Source organism: Oncorhynchus masou, chromosome 18, assembly GCF_036934945.1.
Source record: "Oncorhynchus masou masou isolate Uvic2021 chromosome 18, UVic_Omas_1.1, whole genome shotgun sequence".
Lineage (NCBI taxonomy): Eukaryota > Metazoa > Chordata > Actinopteri > Salmoniformes > Salmonidae > Oncorhynchus > Oncorhynchus masou.
This window is the reverse complement of record NC_088229.1, coordinates 14,273,001-14,287,990: the sequence shown is the minus strand read 5'-3', so window position 1 is coordinate 14,287,990 and position 14,990 is coordinate 14,273,001. Positions and strand designations below refer to the sequence as shown.

Genomic DNA, 14,990 nt, shown 5'->3' with positions numbered 1-14,990 from the left:
GCTGTTGACATTACAGAGAGGGGGTTCTAGACTAAAGAACATGTATCTCCAGTGTTCTGACCTGGGTCTGGTGGAGCGGAGCTGTTGACATTACAGAGAGGGGTTCTAGACTAAAGAACATGTATCTCCAGTGTTCTGACCTGGGTCTGGTGGAGCGGAGCTGTTGACATTACAGAGGGGGTTCTAGACTAAAGAACATGTATCTCCAGTGTTCTGACCTGGGTCTGGTGGAGCGGAGCTGTTGACATTACAGAGAGGGGTTCTAGACTAAAGAACATGTATCTCCAGTGTTCTGACCTGGGTCTGGTGGAGCGGAGCTGTTGACATTACAGAGAGGGGGTTCTAGACTAAAGAACATGTATCTCCAGTGTTCTGACCTGGGTCTGGTGGAGCGGAGCTGTTGACATTACAGAGAGGGGTTCTAGACTAAAGAACATGTATCTCCAGTGTTCTGACCTGGGTCTGGTGGAGCGGAGCTGTTGACATTACAGAGAGGGGTTCTAGACTAAAGAACATGTATCTCCAGTGTTCTGACCTGGGTCTGGTGGAGCGGAGCTGTTGACATTACAGAGAGGGGGTTCTAGACTAAAGAACATGTATCTCCAGTGTTCTGACCTGGGTCTGGTGGAGCGGAGCTGTTGACATTACAGAGAGGGGTTCTAGACTAAAGAACATGTATCTCCAGTGTTCTGACCTGGGTCTGGTGGAGCGGAGCTGTTGACATTACAGAGAGGGGGTTCTAGACTAAAGAACATGTATCTCCAGTGTTCTGACCTGGGTCTGGTGGAGCGGAGCTGTTGACATTACAGAGAGGGGTTCTAGACTAAAGAACATGTATCTCCAGTGTTCTGACCTGGGTCTGGTGGAGCGGAGCTGTTGACATTACAGAGAGGGGGTTCTAGACTAAAGAACATGTATCTCCAGTGTTCTGACCTGGGTCTGGTGGAGCGGAGCTGTTGACATTACAGAGAGGGGTTCTAGACTAAAGAACATGTATCTCCAGTGTTCTGACCTGGGTCTGGTGGAGCGGAGCTGTTGACATTACAGAGAGGGGGTTCTAGACTAAAGAACATGTATCTCCAGTGTTCTGACCTGGGTCTGGTGGAGCGGAGCTGTTGACATTACAGAGAGGGGGTTCTAGACTAAAGAACATGTATCTCCAGTGTTCTGACCTGGGTCTGGTGGAGCGGAGCTGTTGACATTACAGAGAGGGGGTTCTAGACTAAAGAACATGTATCTCCAGTGTTCTGACCTGGGTCTGGTGGAGCGGAGCTGTTGACATTACAGAGAGGGGGTTCTAGACTAAAGAACATGTATCTCCAGTGTTCTGACCTGGGTCTGGTGGAGCGGAGCTGTTGACATTACAGAGAGGGGGTTCTAGACTAAAGAACATGTATCTCCAGTGTTCTGACCTGGGTCTGGTGGAGCGGAGCTGTTGACATTACAGAGAGGGGGTTCTAGACTAAAGAACATGTATCTCCAGTGTTCTGACCTGGGTCTGGTGGAGCGGAGCTGTTGACATTACAGAGAGGGGGTTCTAGACTAAAGAACATGTATCTCCAGTGTTCTGACCTGGGTCTGGTGGAGCGGAGCTGTTGACATTACAGAGAGGGGGTTCTAGACTAAAGAACATGTATCTCCAGTGTTGTGACCTGGGTCTGGTGGAGCGGAGCTGTTGACATTACAGAGAGGGGGTTCTAGACTAAAGAACATGTATCTCCAGTGTTCTGACCTGGGTCTGGTGGAGCGGAGCTGTTGACATTACAGAGAGGGGGTTCTAGACTAAAGAACATGTATCTCCAGTGTTGTGACCTGGGTCTGGTGGAGCGGAGCTGTTGACATTACAGAGAGGGGGTTCTAGACTAAAGAACCTGTATCTCCAGTGTTCTGACCTGGGTCTGGTGGAGCGGAGCTGTTGACATTACAGAGAGGGGGTTCTAGACTAAAGAACATGTATCTCCAGTGTTCTGACCTGGGTCTGGTGGAGCGGAGCTGTTGACATTACAGAGAGGGGTTTCTAGACTAAAGAACCTGTATCTCCAGTGTTCTGACCTGGGTCTGGTGGAGCGGAGCTGTTGACATTACAGAGAGGGGGTTCTAGACTAAAGAACATGTATCTCCAGTGTTCTGACCTGGGTCTGGTGGAGCGGAGCTGTTGACATTACAGAGAGGGGGTTCTAGACTAAAGAACATGTATCTCCAGTGTTCTGACCTGGGTCTGGTGGAGCGGAGCTGTTGACATTACAGAGAGGGGGTTCTAGACTAAAGAACATGTATCTCCAGTGTTCTGACCTGGGTCTGGTGGAGCGGAGCTGTTGACATTACAGAGAGGGGGTTCTAGACTAAAGAACATGTATCTCCAGTGTTCTGACCTGGGTCTGGTGGAGCGGAGCTGTTGACATTACAGAGAGGGGGTTCTAGACTAAAGAACATGTATCTCCAGTGTTCTGACCTGGGTCTGGTGGAGCGGAGCTGTTGACATTACAGAGAGGGGGTTCTAGACTAAAGAACATGTATCTCCAGTGTTCTGACCTGGGTCTGGTGGAGCGGAGCTGTTGACATTACAGAGAGGGGGTTCTAGACTAAAGAACATGTATCTCCAGTGTTCTGACCTGGGTCTGGTGGAGCGGAGCTGTTGACATTACAGAGAGGGGTTCTAGACTAAAGAACATGTATCTCCAGTGTTGTGACCTGGGTCTGGTGGAGCGGAGCTGTTGACATTACAGAGAGGGGGTTCTAGACTAAAGAACATGTATCTCCAGTGTTCTGACCTGGGTCTGGTGGAGCGGAGCTGTTGACATTACAGAGAGGGGGTTCTAGACTAAAGAACATGTATCTCCAGTGTTCTGACCTGGGTCTGGTGGAGCGGAGCTGTTGACATTACAGAGAGGGGGTTCTAGACTAAAGAACATGTATCTCCAGTGTTCTGACCTGGGTCTGGTGGAGCGGAGCTGTTGACATTACAGAGGTTGTTGGAGCAGCAGAGGACATACAGTCCCAGGAAGTTGGTGGAACACTGTTCCTTGTAGTGGTCCTTGTGGAAGCAGCCCCTCTCCTCTCTGCCATGCACCTTGGTGTAGAAGCAGTAGGCACCTCTACAGGTGCCGTTCCTACATGTCCCCTTGTTGTTCTCACATGTACACAGAAGGTTGGTGCTGTCGTCAGGGCCTGGGGGAGAGGGAACCATTGAGTGTGTGTGCTGTGTAAGTATGCAAAAAACACATGCTCGCACGCACGCACACACGCACAAACATGAACATAAAGGCACAGATTTATAATAAACAGTAACACAGCTCTATAGAGTAACTGTGGTTCACAATATTACACAGAAACAAACGTACCCTCTGATGATGACCCCACGGATGACTGATCTGCAAAATATAAAAGACAGTGGTGAGAGAAAGTCCAGGTTTGGTGGGCCTGAGACTGGGCCTGAGACTGGGCCTGAGGATGGAGCTGGGCCTGAGACTGGGCCTGAGACTGGGCCTGGGGCTGAGACTGGGCCTGAGACTGGGCCTGAGACTGGGCCTGAGACTGGGCCTGAGACTGGGCCTGAGACTGGGCCTGAGGATGGAGCTGGGCCTGAGACTGGGCCTGAGACTGGGCCTGAGACTGGGCCTGAGGATGGAGCTGGGCCTGGGGCTGGGCCTGAGGCAGGGCCTGAGGATGGAGCTGGGCCTGGGGCTGGGCCTGGGGCTGGGCCTGAGGATGGAGCTGGGCCTGAGGATGGAGCTGGGCCTGGGGATGGGCCTGAGGCTGGGCCTGAGGATGGAGCTCGGCGTGAGGATGGAGCTGGGCCTGCGGATGGAGCTGGGCCTGAGGATGGAGCTGGGCCTGGGGATGGAGCTGGGCCTGGGGATGGGCCTGACTGGAGCAAAAGAGAAACCTCAGTGGAGACGAGAGGGGTTTCTCTCTCTCTCTCACTGAGGGGGGTATCTCTCTCTCACTGAGGTGGGTTTCTCTCTCTCTCCCCCTGAGGGGGGTTTCTGTCTCTCTCTCTCCCCTGAGGGGTGTTTCTCTCTCTCCCCCTGAGGGGGGTTTCTCTCTCTCTCCCTGAGGGGGGTTCTCTCTCTCTCTCCCTAAGGGGGGTTTCTCTCTCTCTCCTGAGGGGGTATCTCTCTCTCCCCTAAGGGGGTTTCTCTCTCTCCCCCTGTGGGGGTATCTCTCTCTCCTCCCTGAGGGGTTTCTCTCTCTCCCTGAGGGGGGTTTCTTTCTCTCTCTGAGGGGGGTATCTCTCTCTCTCTCTCTCCATAAGGGGGGTTTCTCTCTCTCTCCCTGAGGGGGGTATCTCTCTCTCTCCCTAAGGGGGTTTCTCTCTCTCTCCCTGAGGGGGTTTCTCTATCTCTCCCTGAGAGTTATTTCTCTTTCTCTCCCTGAGGGGGGTTTCTTTCTATCTCTGAGGGGGGTATCTCTCTCTCTCCCTAAGGGGGGGGTTCTCTCTCTCTCCCTGAGGGGGGTATCTCTCACTCTCCCTAAGGGGGGTTTCTCTCTCTCTCCCTGAGGGGTGTTTTTCTCTCTCTCCCTAAGGGGTGTTTCTCTCTCTCTCCCTAAGGGGTGTTTCTCTCTCTCCCTAAGGGGTGTTTCTCTGTCTCTCCCTGAGGGGTGTTTTTCTCTCTCTCCCTAAGGGGTGTTTCTCTATCTCCCTAAGGGGTGTTTCTCTATCTCCCTAAGGGGTGTTTCTCTATCTCTCCCTGAGGGGGTTTCTCTCTCTCTCCCTGAGGGGGGTTTCTCTCTCTCTCCCCAATAGGTGTTTTTCTCTCTCTCCCTAAGGGGGTTTCTCTCTCCCTGAGGGGGGTTTCCCCTCCCTAAGGGGTGTTTCTCTCCCTCTCCCTAAGGGGGTTTCTCTCTCTCCCTGGGGGGAAGGTGTCTCTCTCTCTCACTGAGGGGGTTTCTCTCTCTCTCCCTGAAGGGGGTTTCTCTCTCTCTCCCTAAGGGGGGTTTCTCTCTCCCTAAGGGGTGTTTCTCTCTCTCTCCCTGAGGGGGTTTCTCTATCTCTCCCTAAGGGGGGTTTCTCTCTCCCTAAGGGGGGTTTTTCTCTCTCTCCCTAAGGGGTGTTTCTCTCTCTCTCCCTGAGGGGGGTTTCTCTGTCTCTCCCTGAGGGGGGTTTCTTTCAGTCTCTGAGGGGGTTTCTCTCTCTCCCAGAGGGGGTTTTCTCTCTCTCTCTCTCTCTCTCTCTCCCTGAGGGGGGTTACTCTCTCTCTCTCCCTGAGGGGGTATCTCTCTCTCCCTAAGGGGGGGTCTCTCTCTCTCTCTCTCTCTCCCTGAGGGGGGTTTCTCTCTCTCTCGTCCCCCTGAGGGGGTTTCTCTCTCCCTGAGGGGCGTTTCTCTCTCTCTCCCTGAGGGGGGTTTCTCTTTCTCCCTAAGGGGGGTTACTCTCTCTCTCTCTAAGGGGTGTTTCTCTCTCTCTCTCCCTAAGGGGTTTCTCTCTCTCTCCCTGAGGGGGGTTTCTTTCTCTCTCTGAGGGGGGGAATCTCTCTCTCTCCATAAGGGGGGTTTCTCTCTCTCTCCCTGAGGGGGTTTCTCTCTCTCTCCCTAAGGGGTGTTTCTCTCTCTCTCCCTGAGGGGCGTTTCTCTTTCTCTCCCTGAGTGGGGTTTCTCTCTCTCTCCCCGAGGGGGTTTCTCTCTCTCTCCATAAGGGGGGTTTCTCTCTCTCTCCCTGAGGGGTGTTTCTCTCCCTCTCCCTAAGGGGGTTTCTCTTTCCCTGAGGGGGGTATCTCTCTCTCTCCCTAAGGGGGGTTTCTCTCTCTCTCACTGAGGGAGGTATCTCTCTCTCACCCTAAGGGGGTTTCTCTCTCTCCCTGAGGGGTGTTTTTCTCTCTCTCCCTAAGGGGTATTTCTCTCTCTCCCTAAGGGGTGTTTCTCTCTCTCCCTAAGGGGGGTTTCTCTCTCTCCCTGAGGGTGTTTCTCTCTCTCTCCCTAAGGGGTGTTTTTCTCTCTCTCCCTGAGGGGTGTTTTTCTCTCTCTCCCTAAGGGGTGTTTTTCTCTCTCTCCCTAAGGGGGGTTTCTCTCTCTCCCTAAGGGGTGTTTTTCTCTCTCCCTAAGGGGGGTTTCTCTCTCTCCTAAGGGGGTTTCTCTCTCTCCCTAAGGGGTGTTTTTCTCTCTCTCCCTGAGGGGTGTTTCTCTTTCTCTCCCTGAGGGGGGTTTCTCTTTCTCTCCCTGAGGGGGGTTTCTCTTTCTCTCCCTGAGGGGGGTTTCTCTCTCTCTCCCTAAGGGGGTTTCTCTCTCTCCCTAAGGGGTGTTTCTCTCTCTCTCCCTAAGGGGGTTTCTCTCTCCCTGAGGGGGGTTTCCCTATCTCCCTAAGGGGTGTTTCTCTCTCTCTCCCTAAGGGGGATTCTCTCTCTCTCCATAAGGGGTTTTTCTCTCTCCCTAAGGGGGTTTCTCTCTCTCCCCTGGGGGGGGGTTCTCTCTCTCTCCCTAAGGGGGTTTCTCTCTCTCCCTGGGGGGGAAGGTGTCTCTCTCTCTCACTGAGGGGGTTTCTCTCTCTCTCAATGAGGGGGTTTCTCTCTCTCTCCCTAAGGGGGGTTTCTCTATCTCTCCCTAAGGGGGTTTCTCTCTCCTGAGGGGGGTTTCTCTCTCTCCCTAAGGGGGTTTCTCTCTCGCCCTAAGGGGTGTTCCCCTCTCTCTCCCTGAGGGGGTTTCTCTATCTCTCCCCGAGGGGGGTTTCTCTCTCTCTCCCCGAGGGGGTTTCTCTCTCTCTCCCTAAGGGGTGTTTCTCTCTCTCTCCCTGAGGGTTGTTTCTCTCCCTCTCCCTAAGGGGGTTTCTCTCTCCCTGAGGGGGGTTTCTCTCTCCCTGAGGCCAACAGGTCAGGGCTCTCACCCACACTTCCTTTTCTCTGTTGTTTCAATACAGTACGAAAACGAGCACTTCTCATCTACATTACACACACATCTGCACCCAGCTGATTCCCCAGCAGCAGCAACACACTCACTTACACTCAGATACACAAACAAAAGGACAGACACAAATACACAAAGGTTTAAAAAAAACACACAAACACACTTGTGATTATGTAAGCTAGCACACCTAAAGATACAAACACACACACATCACCTTTGTTGAATTACCTGCATGAGCGGTGGAGGTCCACAGGCACATCCCAGATAGCAGCACTGTGAGCATTGCAGCACCCCCCATATCTGTCAGAGAGACAAGACAGCAATTAGAGCTGCTGTGATTATGCTTCTTTTAAGGCTTTTAGAGACTCAAAGAAAGAATCTTGGAATACACAGTTCTCTCTCACATGCAGTTTCATAAGCTCCTACTAAGCTTCACAATTAACGTCAACTTCTAGGTTTCCTCTCATTTCCCCTCTCTCTCGCTCTCTCTATATCTATTCTCTCTCTCTCTCTCTCTCTCTCTCTCTCTCTTAGCTCCTATCAATCAGTCCTCCCACTCTCTCTGTCTGAGTGTGACAGCCAGGCCTGGCTGCGGTGGCTGAGCTGAGTGGACATGTCTGCCAAAAAGAACACCAAATGGAACCAGATGCAGTCAGATCCATGCAGCTCTTGCCCAGCAAACAGTCAACTTTCCTACAACCTCCTAATGGAGTCCCCAGTTTGGTTTCCAGCTAACGTTATGACAACATTGGCCCCAGCTGGTGGTCAGAGTCATACAGCCCCAGTCAGTTAGTCCCCAGTCTGTCAGCAGAGGAAGTTGTGAGGTCAAAAACAATAACAGAGTGAGTGCCAGGCGCAGGGTCCAGTCAGTCTGCCTGCTCTGTAATTACTGTAGGTGATGGGAGAGGAGGCTTTGTGTGTGTCCAGCCCCTGTGTGTGTGAGTGTGCGAGTGTGTGTGTGTGTGTGTGTGTGTGTGTGTGGCTGCCCCGGCCCAGAGGGGGGGGGGGGTGCTCATTGTTCAGGTCTGCACTTCTGTGGGTCACGCAAGCTAGAGAGGCTAGAGGCTGGAGAATGGGTTTCTTTGGCCTGTCATATCTGGAGGAAACCTGGCACCATCCCTACGGTGAAGCATGGTGGTGGCAGCATCATGCTGAGGGGATGTTTTTCAGTGGCAGGGACTGGGAGACTAGTCAGAATTGAGGCAAAGATGAACGGAGCAAAGTACAGAGAGATCCTTGATGAAAACCTGCTCCAGGTTCACCTTCCAACAGGACAACGACTCTAAGCACACAGCCAACACAACACAGGAGTGGCTTCGGGGCAAGTATCTGAATGACCTTGAGTGGCCCAGCCAGAGCCCGGACTTGAACCCGATCGAACATCTCTGGAGAGACCTGAAAATAGCTGTGCTGCGATGCACCCCATCCAACCCGACAGAGCTTGAGAGGATCTGCAGAGAACAATGGGAGAAACTCCCAAAATATAGATGTGCCAAGCTTGTAGCGTCATACCCAAAGAAGAGTCAAGGCTGTAATCGCTGCCCAAGGTGCTTCAACAAAGTACAGAGTAAAAGGTCTGAATATTTATGTGAATGTGATATTTTTTTTTTTTTTTTTTTGTAATGCATTTACAAAAATGTCTAAAAACCTGTTTTTGCTTTGTCATTGTGGGGTATTTTGTGTAGATTGATGAGGAAAAAATAGAATTTAATCAATTTTGGAATAAGGCTGTAACATAACAAAATGTGGAAAAAGTCAAGGGGTCTGACTATTCTGGACTCTGACATTGCTTGTTCTGATATTTCTTAATTTAAATTTGTGTGTATCGTTTTGTATTGCTAGGTATTACTAGAAACACAAGAATTTTGCTGCACCTGCGATACCATCTGCCAATATGTGAACGCAACCAATAAATAATTTGATTTGATCTGCGGGGCTCCAGCTCAACTCAAGCATATGATACAAATACAGTAATGTCAATTCTAGAACACCAAGGAGTTCTGGTTTGGCATTGAGGTACAAGGCCACAAAGGGTTCTGAGTCCCACAGCCCTACCACAATACATCTCCAAGCCAATCCGTGGTGCATTATTACACACGGACTAGCAGAGACTTTGTTAGCATTTCCTGTACGATGCATCCCTTGAGAAAAGCCCAGCAGCTGAAACTTCAGGGCGACCTTGTATTTAACTGAATAGTAACTGTTCTGTTTTTGGGACATGCATGCTCCCCATTCTTCACTGTATCATGCAGCATCTGACATGTCAGCTGTGGTTTAATATGAGGGCCTTTAGGAAGACAAACATTGTGTAAACACAGCTCCACTCATTGAATTGGCCTATTCTCTATGGAGGACACAAACCCCACTGTCTCTGATTCCTTCTTTAGTTCAGATCTGCCTTCTCCACCGCAGACTAAATGTCCCCACTTGTCTGAATTGTCCTTATTTTACTACACTTGTGAGGACTCTAGTCCCCACAAGGATAGTACAACCAAACACACACATACACACACACATACTTCCTCTCTCTCTGTGTCTTCTTGTTTGTCTCCACTCTGTTCACAACACCACGGTCTTTACTCAGACCTGTGGGAAAACACAGCCCTTGTCATCTTTTCACTCTCATCTGAAAAGCATCTCAGTCCCATCTCTCAATCCATTTTACATAGTTGTTGTGATGGTGGGGAGGAAAGTCACATCTGGAATACATAGATGTTGTGGTGGTGGGGGAGGATAGTCCCCTCTGGATTACATAGATGTTGTGGTGGTGGGGAGGATAGTCCCCTCTGGAATACATAGATGTTGTGGTGGTGGGGGAGGATAGTCCCTTACATAGATGTTGTGGTGGTGGGGAATACATAGATGTTGTGGTGGTGGGGGAGGATAGTCCCCTCTGGATTACATAGATGTTGTGGTGGTGGGGGAGGATAGTCCCCTCTGGATTACATAGATGTTGTGGTGGTGGGGAGGATAGTCCCCTCTGGAATACATAGATGTTGTGGTGGTGGGGGAGGATAGTCCCCTCTGGATTACATAGATGTTGTGGTGGTGGGGGAGGATAGTCCCCTCTGGAATACATAGATGTTGTGGTGGTGGGGGAGGATAGTCCCCTCTGGAATACATAGATGTTGTGGTGGTGGGGGGAGTCCCTCTGGATACATAGATGTTGTGGTGGTGGGGAGGATAGTCCCCTCTGGAATACATAGATGTTGTGGTGGTGGGGAGGATAGTCCCCTCTGGAATACATAGATGTTGTGGTGGTGGGGAGGATAGTCCCCTCTGGAATACATAGATGTTGTGGTGGTGGGGAGGATAGTCCCCTCTGGAATACATAGATGTTGTGGTGGTGGGGAGGAAAGTCCCCTCTGGATTACATAGATGTTGTGGTGGTGGGGAGGATAGTCCCCTCTGGATTACATAGATGTTGTGGTGGTGGGGGAGGATAGTCCCCTCTGGATTACATAGATGTTGTGGTGGTGGGGGAGGATAGTCCCCTCTGGATTACATAGATGTTGTGGTGGTGGGGGAGGATAGTCCCCTCTGGAATACATAGATGTTGTGGTGGTGGGGGAGGATAGTCCCCTCTGGAATACATAGATGTTGTGGTGGTGGGGAGGATAGTCCCCTCTGGATTACATAGATGTTGTGGTGGTGGGGAAGAAAGTCCCCTCTGGATTACATAGATGTTGTGGTGGTGGGGAGGATAGTCCCCTCTGGATAGTCCCCTCTGGAATACATAGATGTTGTGGTGGTGGGGAGGATAGTCCCCTCTGGAATACATAGATGTTGTGGTGGTGGGGAGGATAGTCCCCTCTGGATTACATAGATGTTGTGGTGGTGGGGAGGATAGTCCCCTCTGGATTACATAGATGTTGTGGTGGTGGGGAGGAAAGTCCCCTCTGGATTACATAGATGTTGTGGTGGTGGGGAGGATAGTCCCCTCTGGATTACATAGATGTTGTGGTGGTGGGGAGGATAGTCCCCTCTGGATTACATAGATGTTGTGGTGGTGGGGGAGGATAGTCCCCTCTGGAATACATAGATGTTGTGGTGGTGGGGGAGGATAGTCCCCTCTGGAATACATAGATGTTGTGGTGGTGGGGAGGAAAGTCCCCTCTGGAATACATAGATGTTGTGGTGGTGGGGGAGGAAAGTCCCCTCTGGATTACATAGATGTTGTGGTGGTGGGGAGGATAGTCCCCTCTGGAATACATAGATGTTGTGGTGGTGGGGAAGGAAAGTCCCCTCTGGATTACATAGATGTTGTGGTGGTGGGGAGGATAGTCCCCTCTGGAATACATAGATGTTGTGGTGGTGGGGAAGGAATACATAGATGTTGTGGTGGTGGATTACATAGATGTTGTGGTGGTGGGGAGGATAGTCCCCTCTGGAATACATAGATGTTGTGGTGGTGGGGAGGAAAGTCCCCTCTGGATTACATAGATGTTGTGGTGGTGGGGAGGATAGTCCCCTCTGGAATACATAGATGTTGTGGTGGTGGGGGAGGATAGTCCCCTCTGGTATACATAGATGTTGTGGTGGTGGTGAAGGATAGTCCCCTCTGGATACATAGATGTTGTGGTGGTGGGGAGGTTAGTCCCCTCTGGAATACATAGATGTTGTGGTGGTTGGGGAGGATAGTCCCCTCTGGAATACATAGATGTTGTGGTGGTGGGGAGGATAGTCCCCTCTGGAATACATAGATGTTGTGGTGGTGGGGGGGAGGATAGTCCCCTCTGGATTACATAGATGTTGTGGTGGTGGGGAGGATAGTCCCCTCTGGAATACATAGATGTTGTGGTGGTGGGGGATAGTCCCCTCTGGATACATAGATGTTGTGGTGGTGGGGAGGATAGTCCCCTCTGGAATACATAGATGTTGTGGTGGTGGGGAGGATAGTCCCCTCTGGAATACATAGATGTTGTGGTGGTGGGGAAGGAGGGAATAGTCCCCCTCTGGATTACATAGATGTTGTGGTGGTGGGGAGGATAGTCCCCTCTGGAATACATAGATGTTGTGGTGGTGGGGAGGATAGTCCCCTCTGGAATACATAGATGTTGTGGTGGTGGGGAGGATAGTCCCCTCTGGAATACATAGATGTTGTGGTGGTGGGGAGGATAGTCCCCTCTGGAATACATAGATGTTGTGGTGGTGGGGAGGATAGTCCCTCTGGAATACATAGATGTTGTGGTGGTGGGGAGGATAGTCCCCTCTGGAATACATAGGGGAGGATAGTCCCCTCTGGAATACATAGATGTTGTGGTGGTGGGGAGGATAGTCCCCTGGAATACATAGATGTTGTGGTGGTGGGGAGGAAAGTCTGGAATACATAGATGTTGTGGTGGTGGGGGAGGATATTCCCCTCTGGATTACATAGATGTTGTGGTGGTGGGGAGGATAGTCCCCTCTGGATTACATAGATGTTGTGGTGGTGGGGAGGAAAGTCCCTCTGGAATACCCCTCTGGATAGATGTTGTGGTGGTGGGGAGGATAGTCCCCTCTGGAATACATAGATGTTGTGGTGGTGGGGAGGATAGTCCCCTCTGGATTACATAGATGTTGTGGTGGTGGGGAGGATAGTCCCCTCTGGAATACATAGATGTTGTGGTGGTGGGGAGGATATTCCCCTCTGGATTTGTGGTGGTGGGGACATAGATGTTGTGGTGGTGGGGGAGGATAGTCCCCTCTGGATTACATAGATGTTGTGGTGGTGGGGAGGATAGTCCCCTCTGGAATACATAGATGTTGTGGTGGTGGGGAGGATAGTCCCCTCTGGAATACATAGATGTTGTGGTGGTGGGGAGGATAGTCCCCTCTGGAATACATAGATGTTGTGGTGGTGGGGGAGGATAGTCCCCTCTGGATTACATAGATGTTGTGGTGGTGGGGAGGATAGTCCCCTCTGGAATACATAGATGTTGTGGTGGTGGGGAGGATAGTCCCCTCTGGAATACATAGATGTTGTGGTGGTGGGGAGGATAGTCCCCTCTGGAATACATAGATGTTGTGGTGGTGGGGGAGGATAGTCCTCTCTGGATTACATAGATGTTGTGGTGGTGGGGAGGATAGTCCCCTCTGGATTACATAGATGTTGTGGTGGTGGGGGAGGATAGTCCCCTCTGGATTACATAGATGTTGTGGTGGTGGGGAGGAAAGGAACCAGTGGAGGCAACAGCAGCATTCTCCTCCATTGGGACATTATAGGCCTAAACATCTGAACTGATGTATTTAACTTTGTAAGACAATTTACTAGATATGATCAGATGACAGAAGAATCTTTGTCATTCAGCTAATATTTCCCCCCCACAGATATCCATGATTGTATGTTCAGTATCTGGTGATTAGTAAAGTATTTACAGCTTTAATCCTGTGATTGTTGTGACTCAGAGCTTGTTATGATGAGAGAGAGACTGGGAGTCTGGTCTGGTATGTCTAATTGTATCTGCATTAGACAGACATGGCAAAGCAAGGCTTAGTGGTCTGTCTGTTAGGTTCAATTACTGTGTACATCCCAAATGGCACCTTATTACATAATTAGTGCACTACTTTTGACCAGGACCCATAGGACTCCAGTCAAAAGTAGTGCACTGTGTAGGGAGTAGGGTGCCTTTTGGGACTCAGATATTGTATATGTTCTCTCTAACATGTGAGGTAGAATCAGCTCTCCTCTATACTCCCATGCTTAAACCAACATGATAAATGGAAACAGAATACTTCAAGGGATTTGCAAACAGAGCCTGACTCCCTGTCACAGTTAACCACACCTGGCTCCCTGTCACAGTTAACCACACCTGGCTCCCTGGTACAGTTAACCACACCTGGCTCCTCTACTACATCTGGCTTCCTGGTACAGTTAACCACACCTGGCTCCTCTACTACATCTGGTTAACCACACCTGGCTCCTCTACTACATCTGTTCCTACAGTTAACCACACCTGGCTCCTCTACTACATCTGGCTCCCTGGTACAGTTAACCACACCTGGCTCCTCTACTACATCTGGCTTCCTGGTACAGTTAACCACACCTGGCTCCTCTACTACATCTGGCTCCCTGGTACAGTTAACCACACCTGGCTCCTCTACTACATCTGGCTTCCTGGTACAGTTAACCACACCTGGCTCCTCTACTACATCTGGCTCCCTGGTACAGTTAACCACACCTGGCTCCTCTACTACATCCGGCTTCCTGGTACAGTTAACCACACCTGGCCCCTCTACTACATCTGGCTTCCTGGTACAGTTAACCACACCTGGCTCCTCTACTACATCTGGCTCCCTGGTACAGTTAACCACACCTGGCTCCTCTACTACATCTGGCTCCCTGGTACAGTTAACCACACCTGGCTCCCTGGTACAGTTAACCACACCTGGCTCCTCTACTACATCTGGCTCCTGGTACAGTTAACCACACCTGGCTCCTCTACTACACCTGGCTCCCTGGTACAGTTAACCACACCTGGCTCCTCTACTACATCTGGCTCCCTGGTACAGGTAACCACACCTGGCTCCTCTACTACATCTGGCTCCCTGGTACAGTTAACCACACCTGGCTCCTCTACTACATCTGGCTCCCTGGTACAGTTAACCACACCTGGCTCCTCTACTACATCTGGCTTCCTGGTACAGTTAACCACACATGGCTCCTCTACTACATCTGGCTTCCTGGTACAGTTAACCACACCTGGCTCCTCTACTACATCTGGCTCCCTGGTACAGTTAACCACACCTGGCTCCTCTACTACATCTGGCTCCCTGGTACAGTTAACCACACTTGGCTCCTCTACTACATCTGGCTCCCTGGTACAGTTAACCACACCTGGCTCATCTACAACAGATGGCCTGCACCATGGTTCATCATAATAGCCCACAGAACACCTTAAAAGACTACTGATGATGGGAAAGATAAAGTGTTGAGTAGGAGTGATGATCAAGGAAGAGTTTTGACTTTAGATCTTAATGAATAAGATTACATGGACAGGGGACCTGATCCTAGATCAGCACTCCTACTCTGAGACCCCTTATGAATGAGGCCCTTGATCTAGCATCATGTCCCTCATTCATATAATCATATTCATTATTATCTAAAAGACAAACCCGGTCTTAGATCGGCAGAACTGTTACTCTGACACTGCCTTGTGAATATGGGCTCTGGG

At 50.7% G+C, this 14,990-nt stretch overlaps 1 protein-coding gene across 2 annotated transcripts in view; it reads right to left on the bottom strand.

The window, feature by feature from the left end:
• Positions 1-14,990, bottom strand: part of LOC135504019 (serine/threonine-protein kinase receptor R3-like) — a 37,976-nt gene that overhangs the window by 21,230 nt on the left and 1,756 nt on the right. For both annotated transcript variants that reach the window (XM_064922265.1, XM_064922266.1), the window contains exons 2-4: positions 7,066-7,137; positions 3,342-3,371; positions 2,932-3,168 (exon numbers count right to left, since the gene is read on the bottom strand). In XM_064922265.1, coding sequence (XP_064778337.1) covers positions 2,932-3,168; positions 3,342-3,371; positions 7,066-7,135 — 337 coding nt within the window. In that variant the 5' untranslated portion in view covers positions 7,136-7,137. The remainder of the gene's footprint in view (positions 1-2,931; positions 3,169-3,341; positions 3,372-7,065; positions 7,138-14,990) is intronic.